The sequence below is a fragment of the Lissotriton vulgaris genome, chromosome 5 (assembly GCF_964263255.1).
Source record: "Lissotriton vulgaris chromosome 5, aLisVul1.2, whole genome shotgun sequence".
NCBI classification, from domain to species: Eukaryota; Metazoa; Chordata; class Amphibia; order Caudata; family Salamandridae; genus Lissotriton; species Lissotriton vulgaris.
In genome coordinates this window covers 1129274342-1129295823 of record NC_141693.1, presented here as the reverse complement: position 1 = coordinate 1129295823, position 21482 = coordinate 1129274342, and the positions used below count along the sequence as shown (strand labels likewise).

Here is a 21482-nt window from a genome sequence, read left to right as displayed (position 1 = left end):
ACGTATTAAAATATGCCTGGCAAAACTGATTGGGCGATAGTTGGATGGGTCACTCCTATCGCCCTTTTTAAAAATCAAAACAATTTCTGCGCCCCTCCAACTGTCAGGTAAATCTGCACCCGCTACTAGAGTATTAAAAAGATGGTTCATATAAGGTGCCCAGACGTTTATCTCGTGTTTATATAAGTCGCCTGGGACTTTGTCTAGGCCTGGTGCCTTACCATTTTTAACCATGTCAATAGCTAACTCAGTTTCTCCTGTAACAAACTCTAAAGTGCAAGTGCATGAAGAAAGCCAGGGCTGATCGTTTTCTCTTGACCGCCTATGTTCTGGGGCTTTGTATAAATGAGAGAAGTGGTCGACCCAGGTCTGCTCATCAAGGAACACATCCTGAGCCACTCTTCCTAGATGTTCCCATTTGCCACCAATCTCCAGAACCCCACATTGTCCTTGTTCTTTGCTGCCGATAACATATTCGCCCAACTTTCCTCCTCCCAGTCTGATCTATCTTTCCGGTGCTTTGCTTTTTATCGCCTCTAAAAGATTAGCCTTGCCAATACGGCAGTCCTTGCCATACCAAGATTGTCTGCCAACTAAGCTATTGTTCTTTTGACAGTGTTTTTGGGGCATTTTTGTAATATAGGGTATCAATGCTTTGTAAAACCCGTTATGTAGATCGATAAAATTTTTATCCCCTGCTGAAAGAATTGTATAACTGGAGAACGTGTCTGCTAAAAGTGAGTAGATACACGCTAACACTTCTCCATGATCCAATATTTGAGCCCATTTGAGCGATCGTCTATTATTGCTTACTAATGGAGCATCATTGTTGGAGTTAGACGTAATGGGGGTTCCAGTCACTTCACTATCACTGGGAAATAAGCACGGGGCGATTATCAATTGAAGGGGACGATGGTCGCTTTCTAACCTTGGCATAATCTCTAGATCAATCAAATATGGCCAGATATCAAAAGTTGCGAGGATATAATCAATTTTACTTTGGGAGTAGTTTTTTACAAAAGTCGCAGCCTTATGGGAATCAGAGGGAGACGCCCATTGCAGGCCCTAAGCCCATATACTGTTGCCAACCTCATTATTTGGGCTGCTAGAGCAGTACAATGCACCGCCTCAGTGTTAGATAAAGTTGGAATATTGTTAGCCCTGTCCTCTTCATCAAAGACGTCACCGAGACCCACAATTGGCTCATAGTTACAATTCAGGTCTCCACCTTGTACCATACTCGGTATCTCTTCCAAGCCATTATAAAGCTATCTAGTTTTTCCAGTGTTGGAGACTCCCTAGAAAGGCTACATGGTCTATTATAGACATTAAATAGGAAGAGAGTCCTACCATCTTTTGTATTAACCTTCAGGCCAAGTATGTCCACTGAATCAATGACTAGCAAAGTTATGCGGAACTCCAGGGATACCTTTACCCATATCGTGAGTCCCCCAGAGGGCCTACCTCTAACTGAAGGTACTGCCTCAATGTTGTATCTGACTCTATGCGGTGTTTCCAGGGCCCATGTCTCCTGTAGGAGGCAGATATTGTTAGAATCTATGTAATTGTTCCACTCAGGATCACACAAAGTTTTTCATAAGGCCCGCAATATTCCATGATGTTAGTCTTAGGTTTGATGATGTGCAACCCAACCTATCTAACACTTGATCATTCAAATGTACATCTTGGATACCTACATTGGCGCCAGTAATGGCCCTATATGTAACTACTGCAACACCCGTTAATTGAGGCGGATCCTGGCTCACCTTGATGTCAATTCCTATTGCTTCCTTAATCAACGCTTGAACAGCGGTTTCTTGTGGGGAAACATTAGGCTCTTTTCCCCTGCATAAATCCCTGCCTACCTCTAATTCAGGACTTACAAGCGTTGGTGGAATTAGTCAATCGACCATCTCCAAAGTTGGTAAATCCCAGAATCTATTGGAAATATGAAGAGGAAACGGGGTAACCGGCTTCCTGCCTGCTTCATCAGTTGATGGTTTATAAAATTACCCTAGTGGAAGTGTATGAATATTAGTGTGTGCCTTCTGGGACTCATCACAGACCCTCAATAGGTGACGTACTGTGTTAGGGCGATTAAAGTTTACGACTTTACAGTCCTCTTGTATGTCTTTCTTTTGCTCACCCACCCAACCTACCCTTCGAACCATGATAATCTCATTCCTTTTTTGTGGGCTGAGTCCTTTATACTTTTGTAGCCAGTCCACAACCTTATTCCTAAGACTGAGCCAGGTTTCTGTTTGTACGCCCCCTTTCAAAAAATCAGACCCCCCGCCAGAATGACACCTCAACATGGTTCTCCAAAATATTAAAGACAGCCAAATTAAAAATGCCCCAGGCAGAACGGAGATGGCGAAGTTCTTATTCGGCAGAAAACAATGAAATCTTCATACAATGTATGAAAGAATATAAAAATGCTATCCTTCAAGCCAAAATTACCTTTTTTCAAACAAAGTATTAGAATCCAACAATAAAACAAAATAAATGTTTAAATTAATGGGAGAATTACTTGCCCCAGACCGAGTAATACTACCAGTCATTCCAACACAGAAATTATGTGATGATCTAAATCACTTCTTCATGGACAAAATAAAGGAAATACAGGCTATTCTCCCCCGAGCAAATCAGACATTAAACCCTCCTCAGGAAATAGGAACCACACTTCCATTTCCACCTTTCCCTGCATCAGCAAAGATCAACTGGCTGAACTAATAATAACATTAAAATCTGGTTCCCCCAAAGACATATGCCCCCCAAATACAAACAAATCATTCATTCATCCTTCCCAGAAGTGATTCTAGCCCTTTTAAATTCTTCTCTCATGCAAGGATATGTCCCCCAACCGTTTAAAGAAGCTGTGCTAATCCTGCTACAAGAAACATGTGGAGAGGACCCACAGATACTAAAGAATTACAGGCCTATCTCCCACCTTCCATACCCAGCTAAAATGTTAGAAGCACATGTAGCAAAACACCTCTGTTACTTTATTGAAGAGACAAACTACCTCAACCCCACCAGGCAGGGTTTCCCCCATCCCACTCTAGTGACACAGGTTTTCTTTCAGTGGTAAACGATATGAGGCATGGGGCCGATGAAGGCAGTACTCAAGCGCTGGTTCTGCTCGATCTATCCGTGGCATTTGACACTGTGGATCATGGTATTCTGCCGGACCGAATTGCCAATGCTGACCTAAAAGGCCCAACCTGTCAAGGGATGAACTCCTTTTTGAAAGACCGAGCCCAGTCGGTCTGCCTCGCTCCATACTGCTCATCTCTGGCCCATGTGAAATGCAGAGTAACAAAAGGTTCCTCTCTATCCCCTCACCTTTTTAATCTATATATTCGTCCCTTAATAAACACCCTCCAGCAGAAAAAGGTGAAAATATATAGTTATACCAATGACATGCAACTGATTTTCACCATCGATGAGACACGTGAATCGAGATAGTTCTTTCAAAATACTATGATCTACATCAGAGAAGGATGAACGACAATCAGTTAAAGCTCAACCTGCATATAACTGAGATAGTCGTAACCAATAATAAAGTAAACCACTGGAACCCCGCCTATTGGCCAACAGATATGGCCCCACCCCTTGTCCCTAGGACTTCTGTGAAAGGCTTAGGCGTCCAGATTGATAATAGCCTATTCATGAAATCGTAGATAGGCACAGTGACGTCCTCCAACTTAGGAAAATAACGAAAATCTGAAGATTTTTTTTCAATAAAGGCTAGTATCCAAATTGTCATTGCATTAATCCTGTGCAGAATTGACTACGGAAATGCCTTAGATTTAGGGCTTCCAAAAAATTTAAATTATAGACTCCAACTGGTGCAAAACCAAGCAGCTAGATTAATTTCCTACAACCGTGACACTGCCACATCAAACCGCTAATGAAGAAACTTCACCGACTTCCAGTGACTCAAAGTACCATGTTGAAAACATGCTGCATTGGGGCGTGGCCAAGCTGTGCAGCGGAATGGCCGCACACTAGAGCGGCTCTGCCGGCTGAGAGTCAAAAATCCGTCATAAATTCGCACAACGCCATGCTGGATGACGACCTGCTGTGTCTATATGGCTGACACATGAACCCGTCAAGACTGGACAGTTTTTGAACTGGGCTGCTGGCTGCTGCGGAGCTGCAGTCGTGTCATGGCCGGGAGGCCTGCCTTACGTTGTGCTGGCTGGCGCCGGGGCCTCAATTTGATACCTCCCCCGGCACTCAAACTGATGCTTCCAGCTTGTCGGCCCCAGTGAGGTGGGTCACGCGATTGGAGACCTGCTGCCGATTCAGGTTGGTTGCCCGAATGATAGACGCCTGAGGTCGGATGGGACAGGTGTGACCGCGGCCGGAGTGGACAAGATAGCGGTGCGGCAGTTGCGGGAAGATGCCGGTGCGGTGAGCCCTGGACAGAGATTGCGTGCCCCACTGTGTGCCGCGGAGTCAGAGGCGAAGGAGACGAGCTGCGAGGCAGATCCGCTATTGCCGGTGAGTGGAGACTGCCGGTCGGGGCCCAAACATCATGAACTGTGACTCCTAAAGGGTTGCTGGAGCCCAAGCGGCTGCCATATTTGAACCATGATGGAGCGCGATTACATTGAAATAACTGTCCGGTACAAACCGCGCTGGAGGAGGGAGTGGATGTATTGACCTGCGAGATCTCTGTGGGCCCTGTTTTTCACTGTGTGGCCTGGAAAGCTCTGCAGCCTGGGGGGCAGAACACCTACATTATCATCGTTTGGGGCGCAGAACAGAGGTACCCGCTGTGCTTTCCCTGTTTGCTGCTGTATGCCAGCGAGCCTGTGAGACTGGCTGGGGCGCTGGAGCTGCGGTCTGACTCGAGGCAGTGGAATTGTGCCTGCCCTGAATGCACCTTTTTGCAGGCAGCACACAAGGGCTGGCCGAAGGTGAGAGTGGCTCTTTGCGCATGGGAGCCTGTGCACTGGCAGATATTATATTGTGCACTCAGTAGCCCTTGATTGGTACCCAGGTGCAGGGGCGGTATACCGGGTGCATATGCTACGCTGTGGGGAACTTGGACATCCGTACCTCAGTATTCAAGGATCCCTGACCTGGCCATAACTTTTGGAACTCGACTGCTGCCGCAGAGTGTACACCCGAGTGGTGGCGATTCGCATTGCTACTGGCACTAGGGAGAGAAGTGCTGACGGCCCTGATAGCCTCTGACTGAAGGTATTTGCGTATACGGCATACTGCTGTGGCCTATGGTGATGGAAAAAAAGTGATCCTGGTCACTGGGGAGCTCTTGTAGATCTGCGGTTCCATTGGCCACGTGGCGTGCGGCTCGACGGAGGTCAATCCCTGTTGGATCTGCTCTACGCGTCTCAGCCAAGATACCACCAGCTGCAGAGATGGGGAAGCCTGAAACGCGCCAGCCAAAGCTAACTTTTGATATGAAATCTCGTAAAGCGGCAGACAGTGATGGTGGCCAGCAGAAGTAGGCGGGCGGTGGTTCAGCTGGTCAGCCTCCTGCTGCGGACATCAGGGAAATGTTCAAAGATCTCAAATCGACTCTACAGGGGATTGACACTAAGATGGACTCACTGGCGTAAAGGATGGACAGGATTACTCAACGTGTCGAGAGCAAGAAGGCCGCGTCAGTGTCCTGGGGACAAGGATCACGGAAACGGAGGAAGGACAAACGGAAATAGAGAAGAAACTAAAAGGAATGGATGGTGTTTTGCAGTTAATACGTCAAAGGAACGAGGATTTGGAAGCCCGGTCCCGGAGGAACAATGTACGCGTTACGGGAATTGCGGAGTCAACGGATATCCAAAATATGGAAAAATACTAAGTATGGGCCGAAAATTTTTTCCGCTCGCGGAATTTGTGGATTTTCCGCAATTTCGCGATCCGTGAATCTCACAAAATTGCGGCAAAATCTGCGAATCCGCGAGCGCGACGAATTTTGTTCAGGAAGCACTTACAGGGTTACAGCAGGTGCCCAAGTTGAAGTTAATTTCTTTGTAACCATTTACAAAATGGTTACAAATAAATTAACTTCAACTTGGGCACCTGCTGTAACCCTGTACGTGCATCCTGAGCGGCGCCTCCTTGCCTACTTGCACCTATTCTCTGACCCTGCTCTGACCCTCGAAGCAGGGTCAGAGAATAGTTACAAGTATGGCACGAGGCTCCTGCAACAGGAAGCACTTACAGATATAAAACAGGTGCCCGAGGTGAAGGTCAAATTCAGTAGCGCTTTAATCAGCCCAAAACATTAGTGAGCACGGTCGAGGCCTGGCAAGTGTGCTTTAACCCCATATCTACTGTCGAAAATTTGCTGTAATACTTGAGGGAGTACTTTGCATCCATGAGTTTCTCGAGAGCAATCCCTGTGTAGTTCCTGTGTCCAGGAGGCTGCTTTCTCCTCATCTGCTGCTCTGCTTGCTCTCTGACCCTTTATACACAGGAGTCATGTGAGCACGCATAGAAGCCCCGGCACCACACACTAGTGGTGTCAAACGTCTTCCCTCACTTTCCCAACTATGATGGGCAGCTCACTCAAGGGACCTCGGAGCCTTTGGGCGCGGTGGCAAAGTTACAGGCACACATGGTGACTGGAGACAAATCTTCTGGCCCTTTACGCAGCTGCAGTGTAGGAAAAGCACTATACATTTACCCAACGAGGTAGCACTTACTGATTAGCCAGTAGAAAGTACTCCAGTTGAGTAGAAGTATTGCACAAAACGGTGGCATCTTCGTGGATAACTATGCAGGACAGGATTCATTCTGGTACGAGGCTCCTGTGACAAAAATTAAACCTCAACAGGAAGCACTTACAGATATAAATAAAGCAGGTGTCCGAGTTGAAGCTCAAATTCAGTAACGTTTTAATCAGCCCAAAACATTAGGGAGCACGGTTGAGGCCTGGCAAGTGTGCTTTAACCCCATATCTGCTGTCAAAAATTTGCTGTAATACTTGAGGGAGGACTTTGCATCCATGAGTTTCTCGAGCGCAAGCCCCGATTAGTTCCTGTGACCAGAAGGCTGCTTTCTCCTCATCTGCTGCCCTGCTCACTCTCTGACCCTTGAAATGATGAGAGACCTATTCAGACCTGATCTCATGCTCCAAGTGCAGGTGGCTCGCAGGAATTTCATGCCTGCCAAAAAAATATTCCAGCAGATCGGGACACGATATGCTCAGATATATCCTGCCAAGCCGAGAGTCCAAGGCCATGGAAAACCCACCTTTTCACGGACTCTAAAGCTGCCCTCGCGTATGCAAAGCAAATCGCAAAAGAAGTTAGAACACAAACAACTTGGCGCGGTACATGACCCTCAGACGGAGAGGGGACTGAGTGACAATGACTGATGATCCAGATCACGCACGTTGGAGCTGCAGATAAGTGTGTGCCGTGGGTGAAAGATAGTGTGCTGTACATGCTCTCCAATGTTGAGGTGGCTTGGCGGGCAGCCGGGAAAGACTGAATATGATCTTACAATACCTGGCTTTCGGGTCATTGTCGAATTATTCCTTTGCATTGTGTGAGTTCGCTGTTCTATGCTGCGGTTATGTGTTATGCTCTTGGCCACCCCACCACATGAGTGGGGGTGGCTTGCCAGCGGCCTCACGTTACCCCATGGGATGATTCCCTTAAGTTTAATACTATGGACTGGTTGTCATTGGTTCATGGGGGAGTGGGAGGGAGATTCACAACCTGATTTGGGGGTTGGTGTGGGTGAGGTGGGGGAGGGTGTTCTGTTTAGTTTGTTGTACCTGCCATGTTACGTGTCAATGCTGTGGTGTCGATTATGCCTAGACATCACGGACACTTTTCTGATACTGAGTATGAGTGTTAGACGAACCTCAAAATACCCCGGGCTTGCTGTATGTGGTTTCCTCATCGTACACACAGGGGCTAGAAAACGTAGGCACATATTCCATTTGACACAGTAACAGATATGATGACCATTAAATGCCTTACATGGAATGGTAGGGGGTTAAACGACAGAAGGAAGGCTCGACTGGTCTACTCTTACTTAATCAGGCACAACGTTGACATTTGTTTACTGCAGGAGATGCACCTAAGGTATACAAACACGCTCAAGCACAATAGATGGGGAGAGGTGGTAGAAGCTAACTATTCTAATTATTCAAGGGGGGTGGCGATTTTAATACGCAGAGGATTGCATGGGAAAACACAACACGCCCTGATTGACAACGAAGGCATGTATATTCTCTTGCAGGGGAGGCTCTGCGATACTCCAGTTGTGATAGCCAACGTTTATGGTCCTAATACAGACAACCCATCATTCTTCCAACAAGTATGGCAGGGAATTCAGTCGCTGGGGGCGGCTGCAGTTTTATGGGGAGGAGATTTTAACGTGGTGCTATCAGCCACGGCTGATAGACAGGGGGCAACCTGCGAACATCATCCCAGAGCTGCGGCCATGTTGTTGGATATCATAGAAGATTTTCAATTAATAGATACATGGCGCACACTTAACCCGCAGAAGAAGGAGGGCACTTGTGTGACGCAGCAGAGAAGCGCTTGGTCTAGGTTGGACTATTGACTGGTGTCTAGAGATCTGCATGCTAGAGGGCCCTGTATGGCGATAAAATCAGGTGTACTGAAGGCTATACGCAATACGTTACAAACCTTAGAACGAGATATACAGACCCTAGAAAGAGATAACCCGGAATGTCCGTCAACTGCTACCACTGCTCAACTTAGGGCCAAATTGACTGAATTTCAAGAGGAGGCTTAAAGCAAGACTGCTTACCTGTACAAACACACACAGGCCAGGCGCAATGGTGAGGGAGATAGGGCTGGGAAAACGTTGGCTACACTGCTCCGAGCCTCTAGAGGCACTGAGTACATTACTGAATTGCACACAGAGGCTGGAGAGGTTGTTAGAACTCCTCAGGATATACTCCATACTATGGCTCAATTCTACAAATCGTTGTATACTTCCTGTACGAAACCGACTTCCTCGGATATCACTGACTATCTAGACACCGTTGCAATGGCATGGTTCAATAATGGGGCGAGGGAATATATGGAAATGCCAATCATGGTAGAAGATGTGAGGCGGGTAATCTCGGTTATGCCCTTGGACAAAGCACCAGGGGCGGATGGATTCAGGGCTGCCTTTTATAAGGAATACATGGATATTTTTGCACCGCGGCTCCTGCAGGTCTATCAGGAAGCGATGGACACGGGAATACTTCCTCCTACTTTAAGAGAGCCACCATAATTAACTTACTAAAGCCGGGAAAGGACCCTTTTAAACCGGATTCTTATAGGCCCTTATCGCTGATTAACCTAGATGCCAAAATGTATGCCAAACTTCTGGCTGTCAGATTGCAGCCCATGCTCCCGCAGATAGCCCTCCCAGACCAGTATAGGTTTATACCAGGTAGGTCTACATCACACAATGTGAGAGTGCTGTTTGGGCTGTTGCACTACCTAGCTCCTCATGCTCAGGCGGTAGCAGCACTATTAGACGCTACTAAAGCGTTTGACTCTTTGGAATGGCAATTCTTATTCACTCTCTTGGCCAGGCTGGGATTTAGTCCGATCTTCATCAAACAAATCCAAGTATTATATACTGGCCCAACGGCGAGAGTAAAGGTGAATGGGCAGATATCAGAACCATTTGCCATAACTAGGGGAACGAGACAGGGATGTCCATTGTCGCCCCTGCTGTTTGCAATCGTTACCGAACCACTGGCGGCGAGGCTCCGACAACATCATACGCAGTGGAGTATTGGGTTCTCTTCAAGAGGGCTGCTGATATCCACGTACACAGATGATATGACGAGTTACCTGATGGACCCGGTGGAAAACTTTGATGCAGTAATGAGAGAATTGGTTAGATATGGGGGATTGACGGGAGTGCAGATAAATTGGGCCAGGTCGGTGATGCTCCCACTTAGGGATACCACTGTCCAATGCAACACTAAGTTCCCTCTTCAATGGGTGTCAGGCGAAGAAAAATATTTGGGTATATGGATAAGCAGATCACTACAGGAGCTATGGCTTGTCAACTATGGAAAAGTGATAGACTGGATGGAGACCTAGGGCTAGATGTAGGTAATTCATTTTTACTGATTCTAAAATACCGAATGTTACCGATTCTGTATTTTAGAATCGGTAAATCTGATGTAGGTAATTATTCGGTATTTTTGACTGAATCAGTAAGATTCGGGGTAATTACCGAATCGGTATTTACCGATTCGGTAATTGACATTCATTCCTATGGGGCTTGAGGCCCATAGAAATGAATGTCAATTACCAAATCGGTTACCGATTCGGTAAAATTGGCAAATAGTCAAGGGTGGCAGGGTGTCACTTTGACACCCTGTTGCACCCCTGATTAGTGATTGTGTGCCATGTGGCACACATGTGTGCCACATGGCACAGGTGTAAATGCACATATTTGCATTTACATAGGAATTCATTATTTACCACCAGCTAATAGTTGGTGGTAAATAACGAATCCTTAAAGCCCTGTTGCACTGTTTAAAGTGCTACCTACATGTCAAAATACAGATTCGGTAATTTTACTGATTCAGTAATTTTACCGATTTGGTAAAATTACAGATTCTGTAAAATTACCGAATCTGTATTTTGACATTCCCTACATCTCAGTATCCAAATACCGGTCGGTAACGGCCGAAAATCGGTGTTTTCGGCCGTTACCGACCGGTATTTGGATACCTACATCTGGCCCTAAGATACAGAGGTGGAAGCGCCTACCCCTTTCCCTAACTGGGCGTATTGCTATCACTAAAATGGTTATACTCCCTAAGTTGCTGTACCTATTTGTAAATATACCCATGCCTTTAAACACTCACTTCTTCAAGCGGCTGCGAACAGGGATTCTGGACCTGGTATTGGCAGGGAAGCAACCCCAAGTATCTTGGAAACTCTTAACCTTACCATTAAGCCAGGGAGGTCTAGGTGCTCCTGATTTCAAACTTTATTCTAACAGTGCGCAAGCCCAGTTTCTACACTTTTGGCAACATCCTACCCCATATCAGCCTCATGTGGCGATTGAATTGGATATGGCCGCTCCTTCCCCTCTTAATGTAGCAGTCTATCACCCATACAAGCGCTCTCATACAGACATAAATACGATAGAGACAATGAGGTGGGCATGGAGGAACATAGCGAATAGGGCCGGACACAGGGAACTATATGCTCCCTCTATGCCACTAGGGGGCAACCCGCTGATTGGCCCGCTTAAAGACAAGGCCATTACAGAGCGGGCGCGAGGATTGCTGGTATGGCGCGACTTGTTCCCAGGAGATGAATTTCTATCTCTTCAACAGATGTGTGTACCTAATCCACCTACAGCTTCTGACATGTTGCTTTATTATCAACTCAGCATGTCGGGCGAGATATACTGAATTCCCGAAAGTTCCGCCCACACTACCAGCCTTGGAGAATATTTTGGTCAATGAATCTCCGCGTAAATTAATAACGAGAATTTATAGCGTAACGCAGGAATCATCCCCTGTTGTTCTAAACACATAAAAAATAGAATGGGAAAGGGAGGCTGAAATAATCTTTACAGACAAACAGTGGCAGTTTTGTTGTTCCCAACTAGAACAGCTGTCGTTGTTCCCAACTAGAACAGCTGTCGCCGAATTATAGATTACGACTGATACATTTTAATTATTTGCACAGAGTCTATCGCACACCGATTCAGCTACACCGGATGGGCTTACAAAATGAAGGAAGATGCTGGAGATGTGGGGAACGGGATGCAACGTTTACCCATTTGGCATGGTTATCCAACCCCGTAGCGCGGTTTTGGTCTGAAGTCTTTAGACACATTGGGAATATTGTAAATATCGCACTGCAGCCTACTCCCCTTGTAGCATTACTGGGCTTTGTACTAGAGGTTCCTAAGGGCTCCCGTAAACTGACCTCCATGCTGCTTCTACTTGCCAAACGACAGGTAGCAATACACTGGAAAAAGTCACATCCGCCAACAATAGCGGAGTGGTTAAACACTGTGACATATTGTAAAGATCAGTTATCGGCCTACTGGGACTTGATGCCCTGCAGATCCCGACCATTGGATATATGGGCGCCATTTGTTTTGTGGCTAGAAGAGGGGGGCACTGATCTCTGTGTCGCTCATACCACTTGAACAACTGTTGTCCTTACTGCTCATGTCACAATATATTCGCAGACTGGTGACACTCTAGCTCAATGTAACCCTCCTGAGATCGACTGATCTGTGGTCCTCTGTCTTTGGAAATGTATTTGTTCGTGAAGGTGATTGTAGGTTCATGAGCAGAAGCATGCTGCCGTTGTGGTAGACTTGTTGACATGGCAGGGGGGGTTGGGGTGGGGTTACACGTTCTATAAAGTTGTAACGACGTTATTGCAATATATGCTTTTAGACTTCTCAGTTTGCACATGCCATTCATTTCCTATGTAATGACTTGTGATTTGCTGCCGGTCCCCCGGGATGTCGGCGATAAAAAGCTGTGTTCAACGTAGTAATATGGTTGAAATTATGAGCCGCCGGCCTCAGGGTTGTAGGCACTTGGCTGTGTCATCTGTGAAGATTAAAATAAAAACGATTTTTAAAAACAAAAACATGCTGCATTATACACAAAGCCCTCCATAAGAAATGTCCCAAGTTCATAATCACCAAAATCCAAAAATATTTTCCGAAACGTAGCTTTAGGTCTTCTCAAATAATTCTTATCAAGATCCGGAGGTTCAAACGGAAGAGACTAGGAGGGCTCCGCTTCTCAGTTCAGGGTCCTCGGGTCTTGAAGTCATTGCCTACTGCAATTCGGCTGGTAGACAAGTACATGAGTTTTAGAAGAATGCTGAAAACCTAGCTCTTCTCTCAGGCATATAGTAGCTAATCAGTCGACCAGATGACAGCTCCTATACTAGCGCCAAGAAACCTTCTGGTGAACGTGCCCTGTATAAATAACCCATAACATAACATACCTTTAACGCTTAAAACTGCATTTAGGGGACTGATATTTACAAGGCAGCATTAAGCCAAAAAAAGTGGCTTAGTGCTGCCTCGTAAATATGGAACAGGCTCCTGCACCATGGAAAGTCACAAAAAGAGACGTTCCGGAAGGCACAAGGGCCTCATGAGGCCCAAGGTTTCTCAGTTCTGTTCAGAGCGGGAGAAGACCATGCAAGATAGACTGTTTCTGGTCAGCCTTAGTTTTGGACTTTTTTGTCAGTCCACTTTGCTTATTGCTTTTGTTGCATTTGTTGCAGTGTTACTCAATTTTTCAAACAGGCTAATGGACAGCATGTAAAAAGGTGAATTGACATGCGCACATTGGATGAGCACTGGAGAGGGACAGAGAAAATGCTAAAAAGTTGATAATTGCAGCCGCCAGACTTTATTTGGGATACTGTAATTAAGAAATTAAGATTAATTGTTGGAAAAGAAATTGACTTTACTACTTACATGATATTAATTGGATTGGATGAACATTTTGACGAGATTTGTAGAGGTATTTGAATATTTCAAAATGTGTTGCATGAACACGCATTGCTAGCAATGGTTTGTGGCACCTTTGTCTAGTGGAAGTAACCATTAGCAATTTACCACAATAATAGATTTGGGTGTTAGAACATCTATCTGCTTACTTGCAGATATATGTATGTATTCAGTTGCTTAGCCATTCATCAACTCTTACACTCTATCACACGTTATTCACTCACAAAATCATAAATCAGTAAATCATTCATATAGTCGGGTTTCTCACACCTCCACGTAGTCACTCAATCGCTCCAACTTGCTTAACCACCTAGTCATCCATGTAGCACTCACTTAACCCTTTCGCTGCGGTGGCTATTCCGCCGCAGCGCTAAAGGGGCGGGGCGGCCGCGCGGCCGCCGCATGCTGGTGACAGAACCGCTCCGTCACCAGCTACAGTTGAGCTGTGCTGGTGACGGAGCGGTTCCGTCATGACCCGCCCCGCTCATTAAGACTGCCGCGCAGGCGCGAAATCAGCGCCGTGCAGGCGTGGCGGCCGGGCCATGACGGAACCGCTCCGTCATCAGCACAGCTCAACTGTAGCTGATGACGGAGCGGTTCCGTCATCAGCAAGGGAGGGGTTAACCAGTTATCCACATGATCACCAAGGGGCAGATTTACAAGCCCCTTGCGCCACTTTTGTGCCACTTTTCCAATGCTAAAAGTGACACAAAAGTGGCGCAAGGGGCTTGTAAATCTTCCCCCAACTCAGCCAATTAGGCAGACAATCATTCACTCGTCCATTTTGTGAGTAAATCATGCAGCCTGTCACCCACATCTAAGCCACACCTGCGTATGAGACATAGGACACAGTTTAATGTTTCCCATAGACACAATGATGAAAGGACCAATCCTCTTTTTTTAACGATTTATTTTACCGATCTGTTGCCTTTCATGGTTTTGCTACTGGAAATAAATCTACACAAACCTGGCATGCGTCGACGCCTCCTTCCAGGATCCCAGCACAGAGCATGGAAGTACCAATGTGCTTCCCATAGGACTGGGGCTGCGAGCACCGCTCCTCCGAGATGATCTGCACAGTGGCGTCCATCAGCTGGGCAGGGTCAGTCTCTGTGGAAATGAAATCATAATTGAGAGATTAATCACTTTGGGGCAGATTTACAAGCCCCTTGCGCCTCATTTACACCACAGTTGCATCACTTTTGTGACGCAGCAGCGGCGCAAATCCTGCTCCATGGTGCGGGGGTACTTACAACGTGACGCATCTGGAAGATGCGTCACGTTGTAAAGCCCTGCGCCACATGTAGGCGTTCCTGCGCTGGGGGGGCGTTCCGGCGCAGGAACGCCTCTTAAAAGTGGCTGACTGAAAACTACAAGATTTCACTCAGTCACTTTTAGGCCCATGCTGAGTCAAAACCCTGCGCCTGCTTGAAGCAGGCGTAAGGATTGACGCAGCATTAACTAGATAGGGCCCCCAGAGCATTGCTGGAGCTGCGTCGCGCTTGCAACGCAACTCCAGCAATGCGTCACTTTTACGGCACCGATGCGTCACGCATCTGTGCCGTTTTTGCCCCATGGTGCGCTGATGCGGCGCATCCATGATGGCGGAGCTGTGGCGCACAATAACTGGCGCATCCCTGCTGATTTGCAGGGATGCGCAAGTTATTGTAAATATGCCCCTAGGAGTCCAAGCGTCTCGAACTTCAGCTGCAGAACATTGTCTTTGAAATACACATGCACCAGTCACCGGCGCCGGAATTGGCAAGCTGCAGTCTCTGCTAAAGAAATATAGGAACAACTCATAATAAAAATAAAAAAAAGCATAAGTGCAGGTGCCCAAAGTTTTTCTCATCAGTCTTGACGAATGGTGATTTTTTTTGTAACATCGTTTTTATTGCAGTACCAAAATAATTGCACAGACAACACATTGATAAATAGCAAAATCACCATAGCAGTAAGGCACATAAGCATTTCGCCCCCCCCCAACATGTTATTCACGTCTCCAGGTAGAAGACTGAGCAACAAATATAGTGAGTCCATTTCCTGCTTCATTGTCCAATGTCCGTGGCCATAAACACAGGAAGACGCGGACTGCTTTTACATTTTTGCCCCTCCCCCACCCCCTATCAACCACCCCCCCCAACTCCCAAACTCCCGAACACCCCCCCCCGTGGCAGCGCTATAGTAGAAGGTCTGGTGTGTGCAAGGAGGAGTTAAACATTCGCTAAAGGTGTGGTCCTGGTGCGCTAATGGGGTCGGCCGCTTCAGAGTCCATATCCTCTCCCTCCTCCTCATCATTATCATCCCGGAGCGCCTGCACCATCATTTCCCATGCTGTTGCCCTCTCCATGGCTTTCTCATCATCGGTCCTCCTAGCCATCTGGTATCGTAAAGTGCTTTCACAGGCTGCCCACCTCAGACATTCACCATACCAGCACTTGTATGTGGGCCCCACTTTCGATTTCCAATTCCTGGTTATTTCCCTCTTCGCCAATATCAGACCCATATCTATGAATCTGCTGGTTGTCTTATTTTTGGATGTGTGTGGAAACCAGTGCAGCACCCCCACTGCTTTAGTGTACTGTATCTCCCTATCCGTGGCGTTGTTTAAAGCTCTCCCAACCTCCTGCCAGTATTCCCCCAAGGTAGGGCAATCCCACAGCATATGTCCCAGATCCGCCCCCAGTGTGTTGCACCTAGGACAGGCCGCTCCAAAGTACTGCCGTAGTTTCCCTGGTGTGAGGTATGCTCGATGAATAATATAAAAAATGTATGAGTTGGAATCTAGCGTTCCTCGTGCTCTTCCGCGCCCTCCGCAATAATTGACCCCAAGTGGAGTTAGGAATCTCCATTTGGAGGTCCAGTTCCCACTTAGCTTTTAGAGCTGTGAGCGGCTGCAAGGCCTCCCGCAACATTCTGAAATACAGACAGGTTACCGCCTTAAAGGTTCCGGCTGCCATCATCGCATATTGGCACGCCATGGAGGTCGCAGGTTCCTGCAATCCCTCTCCCCAGTGGTCTTGCATGGCGCCCGTTATCGCCGCATGCAATAAATAATCGCCTCGTGGAAGGTCGAACCGCTCCTGAAGCTCTTGAAACGGAAGCAATGCACCGTCTTCATACAAATCGCCCAGCATCTGAACCCCAGCCTCTTCCCAACCTAGCAGTCTCGACCAGTCGCCACCATGAGGCAGGGCTGTGACCATTCCCAACGGGATCTCCGGAGCATACATGCGGCGGATTCCCGCTCGTTTGCGCGCCCGGTTCCAGCAAAGTCGGAACGTCTGCTCTTCCACTGTTAGATCTCTAAGCAATAACTTCTGATGCAGCGTGATATACGCAAGCACATGCCGTGGAGTGCCCTCATCTCTAGAATGCTCCGGGCCTCGGTACACCCTCGCGACCTCCTGTGTGAAAGTCTGCAGTTGAGCCGCCAGGTAATAGCATTCGAAATCAGGCACCGCCATGCCTCCCTCATCTTTGGGTCGCAAGAGGGTATCCAGTGCTATTCGCCGCCGACCCGTGCCCCACAGAAACGCTATGACCAGCGATCTCAGGCGCTGAAAGACTGAGCCTGGCACCCATATCGGGTGAGTTCTAAAATAATACAGTAGCCTAGGTAGTGCCACCATCTTAAGCAAGGACACCCGACCTGCCAGCGAGAGTGGGAGAGTAGCCCAGAAATCCATACACCCTTTCAAGGCATTAATACAACGAGTGATATTACCATCCAGCATATCTGCCGGGATGTGGTACACATAAACGCCGAGGTAGTGCAGGCAGTGAGGCTCCCATCGGAGTTCCTGCGCCGTGAGGGGGCATGGCTCTCCCCGTCTCTGCGGGTACAGACAAGATTTGGGCCAATTCACCTTCAGTCCCGACATCCGCTCGAATAATTCTAGCAAACGTCTCGCTCCCAGCAACTCCTCGTCCGCATCGGCCAAAAACATCAGCAAGTCGTCCGCATACAACGAGATGACATGCGGCCTGGCCCTGTAGACCAACCCCTTGTAGTAGCGGCCTAACCTGGCCTCCGCTGCAAAAGGCTCCATTGCCAACGCGAACAAAAGGGGGGAAAGGGAGCACCCCTGCCTAGTGCCGCGTCGTACCGGATATTAATTCGAGATCAGTGAACCCACTCTAACCCTAGCCGTGACTTTGGTCCAGTTAATATAGCCCTCCCCTAGTCCGAAACGCCTCATCACTTCATACAGATACTCCCATTCAAGACTATCGAAGGCTTTCTCGATATCTATGGAGAGCACGAATGGAGTAGTCCCCTCCGGTAACCTAGCCCCCAACAGCCTAGTCAGCCTGCGAATGTTGTGGGTGGTATTTCGCGTTGGGATGAAGCCGCACTGATCTTTATGAATCAAGCCTGTCATGTGAGTCAACAATCTATTCGCCAGGATTTTGCTCAGTATCTTGTAATCCGTCGTAAGCATAGATAATGGACGGTAAGATGAGAGGGCCTCACTCGCTCTACCAGGTTTTAACAGCAGGATCATAAGGGCCTCGCACAATGACCGCGCGAGTCTACCTCGCAATTGCGCCTCGTTGTAGACCAATTGCAGTTGTGGGGCCAGGCACTCCATGTATTTGCTATAGAACTCTATCGGCAGACCGTCAAGCCCTGGGGTTTTATTCCTGGCCATCTGTTTCACCGCACTCCCTATCTCTCCGATCGTTATAGGCCGACCCAGCTCCTCTGCTTCCGATTTCTCTAGCTGTGGCAGCTGCAACCCCCCAAGAAAGGTTTCCAATCCTTCCGCCCCGCCCGTCAGCCCGCTCTCATATAAACCCTCCTAATATGCTCTAAACCTATCCAGGATCCCGGCTTGGGTGTGGCAAAGCCCGCCCCCCTCTTCCTGAACCGCCATGATTGGAGCACCCCGCCTGATCGGTTTGGCAAGCCACGCCAGCATCGACCCTGCCTTATCGCCCTCCGCATGCGCTCTCGTCAGATATACCTTGTGATCGAAGCTACGCAACCGCTCTAGCTCCACCGCCATCGCTTCTCTGGCGCCACTAACCCCCTCCTGGAGCTCAGGATGATTCGGGCGCTCTCTCTCCTTCTCCCTTAACCGCCGCTCCGCTCTTTCAAGATCATCCAACAAAGTCTTACGAGCACCTGCAGCGCTCCCGATACAGTGACCCCTGACCACCACCTTAAATGCATCCCACTCCACAGCCCTAGTGGAGGTGGAGCCACTATTCTCCTCAAAATAACGTGTCACTCGCTCCCCCAAGGCCTCCCTAAAAAGCAAATCATCCAATGTATCAGGTTGCAGCCACCATGTTGGGACACAGTTGATTTCCACCATCCAGTTTAGGGACAACAACAGAGGGTTGTGGTCTGACAACGTGCGGGCCAAATATTCCGCGCTCCCCACTGACGAGAGCACATGCGAAGAGCACAGAAACACATCCAGCCTAACATGCAGGTCATGTAAAGTAGAATGAAAGGAGTAATCCCTCGTGGTAGGGTGTAGTGCCCTCCAGGCGTCCCCCAGGTCCCAACTCTCCTGCCAATCTAGTCGACGTTTCGCTACCCTGTGTACTGGGGAGGTGTGCAATGGGGGATGGGATCTATCCAAATCAGTATCCACCACCGAATTGAAATCTCCTCCCATGACCATCGGCCCTGCCAAATAGCTCGCCAGTTTGCCCGAAAGCGCTGTCAGGAAAGCGGGCAAATCTACATTCGGAGCATATACACTACAGAGAGACACTATCCGGCCCCTAAGTCTTCCCTCCACAGCCACAAATCTACCCTCTGGATCGACTACTTTTTTAGTGACCTGGAAGGGGACCCCTGCCCGTATCCAAATCAATGCCCCCCTCGCAAAGGCCGAATACATTGTGTTAAATAGCTGCCCCCTCCACCTCCTCTGTAGCGCTATTCCCTCCTGCTTGGTGAGGTGCGTCTCTTGAAGAAAAGCTATATGCACACCCCTATGTTTCAGATACGCATGGACCTTGTGTCTACGCACCATGGTATGGAGACCCCGCACATTCCAGGTCACACATTTCAAAGCCCCCGTATTAGCCATACCCCCCTGCACCCGCAGACAGAACAATAACAGCCATCGACCATGCGCTCTTGCCAACATAATGCTGCCCCCCCCTCCCACTCCAAACCGATGAACCCCACATCCCCCCAAAACCAACCTGAGCATCCCCAACTGCTCTCGGTTCCCACCCCCCAGGACAGGCCCCCCCCCACAATTGGAAGTGAACCCATCCAAACTGTTACAACTAAATATCCCCTCAAAGAAAGGCACTAATACTCGCAGTCTCCACTACGATGACCGTAAGGGCCAGTAGGGCGTGGACCGCTGCCGAAGGAGTTCGTCAAAGCAAATCAGTCCCGCATATCCCGCCCCATGATCCCCCCATGAAAACTCACGAAGTCCCATATAGTGGTAAACTGCGCACACGGGCACGGCGCCCCAGTGTCTGACCAACAGGTCGCTCCTCAAGTCTAGCGTTTCATGCCTCGACTATCTCCCCAGATGTTTGAGGCGTGACGATGGGGCCCTTGGCTCCTCCGAATTCCGAAAGTTCCGTCTCCGATCCCGTGCCCTGCTCCTCCGAGTCCGTTCCCTTCCTGGACTGGCTTCTTGCCGTGCCAGAGAGGTCCACCTCCGCCTGTAGGGCTGCCTTCCTCGCTGTCTCCGTCTGTGACACCGATGGTTTCCCAGTTCTCCGCCGATTCTTGCGAATACGTTGTGACTTCCTGATCGGCTGCTTCTCTCTAGCCTCCTCCACCCTGGCCCTAGCTCCGTCCGTACCAGCCTTGTACGTGTCCCACCAGGCCCAAGCGTCCGCCGAGGTGGTAAAGAAAAGCGACTTGTCATCCACCACTACTCTCAGCTTCGCTGGAAAGAGAAGGGAGTATTTTATACCCTCCCCACGGAGCTCACGCTTGAGCGACAGGAAATTTGCCCTGAGTCTTTGGGTCTCAAAAGTGTAGTCCGGGAACAGGGTGACTCTGTTATTGTCAACTTGAAAGGGTCCTGCCTCCCTCGCCCTCTGTAGTAGCCCGTCACGATCCTTGTAGTGAAGTAGCTTAATCACCACCGGGCGAGGCGGCAGGCCCGGGGCCGGAGGTCGGGCTGGAACCCTGTGGGCCCGCTCCAGGGAAAAGAAAGGAGATAGTCCCTCTGGCGTGACTTCGGTCCGTAGCCAATTATCGAGGTAGCCCACCATGTCATCGCCCTCAATGTTTTCCGGAAGGCCCACGAGGCGAACATTGTTGCGCCTACTCCTATTCTTCGCATCCTCGGCCCTCCTCTCCAACACCCTCAGCCTGTCCAAAGCATCCGCCATCTGTGCTTTCACCGCTGCGTGGTCCGGGGCCAATTCCTGAATAGATATCTCCATATTCTTAACTCTGTCTTTAAGCTTGTCATGGTCCGCTTTCAGGAGACCTAGCCCCGTCGCCACCTGGGCGATGTCCTGCTGCAGGGCGTCTTTCGTGGTCGTGATGGCCTCTAGTATACGGTCTTGCATGCGCTGTAGAGCAGAGTGGTCTCGATCCGCTCCATCCATCGTTTCCGATTCAGCGGCTCCGTCCCGCTTCCCTTTTGGTTTCACCATCTTGGCTGCAGTAGGCACTGGCTCCCAGGACCCCTTTGTTCTCCTCGCTGTCTCCACACTACAGGACCTCGCCATCGGATAGCTCCACGGGTGATAAGATCAGGGATCTAAGACACCTGTAGGGCACTGAGCGCTACTCTGACCGCACCAGTGGGGCCAGTTCCCGGAAGTCCTTTGCCACAACGGGGTCTCGAGGTGCCAGTCTACTCGCGGAGAGTCAGGGTCGTCGTCACAAAGCCGCCGCCATTTTGGGGCCTCCTCAGAGAATTTGCTTGCGTTCTTGTGTCCCCGTAACTCGCCACCAGGGCGAGGAATGGCCACCTGTGCCTGCTGACAGGGTCAGGGGAGGCCCTCCGGTCCGGTAATCACCGCTAGTATTGGATCAGCAGGAGAAT

General features: G+C 48.9%; 1 protein-coding gene across 1 annotated transcript in view; it reads right to left on the bottom strand.

Annotated features, from left to right (window-relative positions):
* The window catches only part of HABP2 (hyaluronan binding protein 2), a 335748-nt gene that overhangs the window by 6125 nt on the left and 308141 nt on the right, over positions 1-21482 (bottom strand). Inside the window, exon 13 of the mRNA XM_086922842.1 lies at positions 14453-14595. Coding sequence (XP_086778968.1) covers positions 14453-14595 — 143 coding nt within the window. The remainder of the gene's footprint in view (positions 1-14452; positions 14596-21482) is intronic.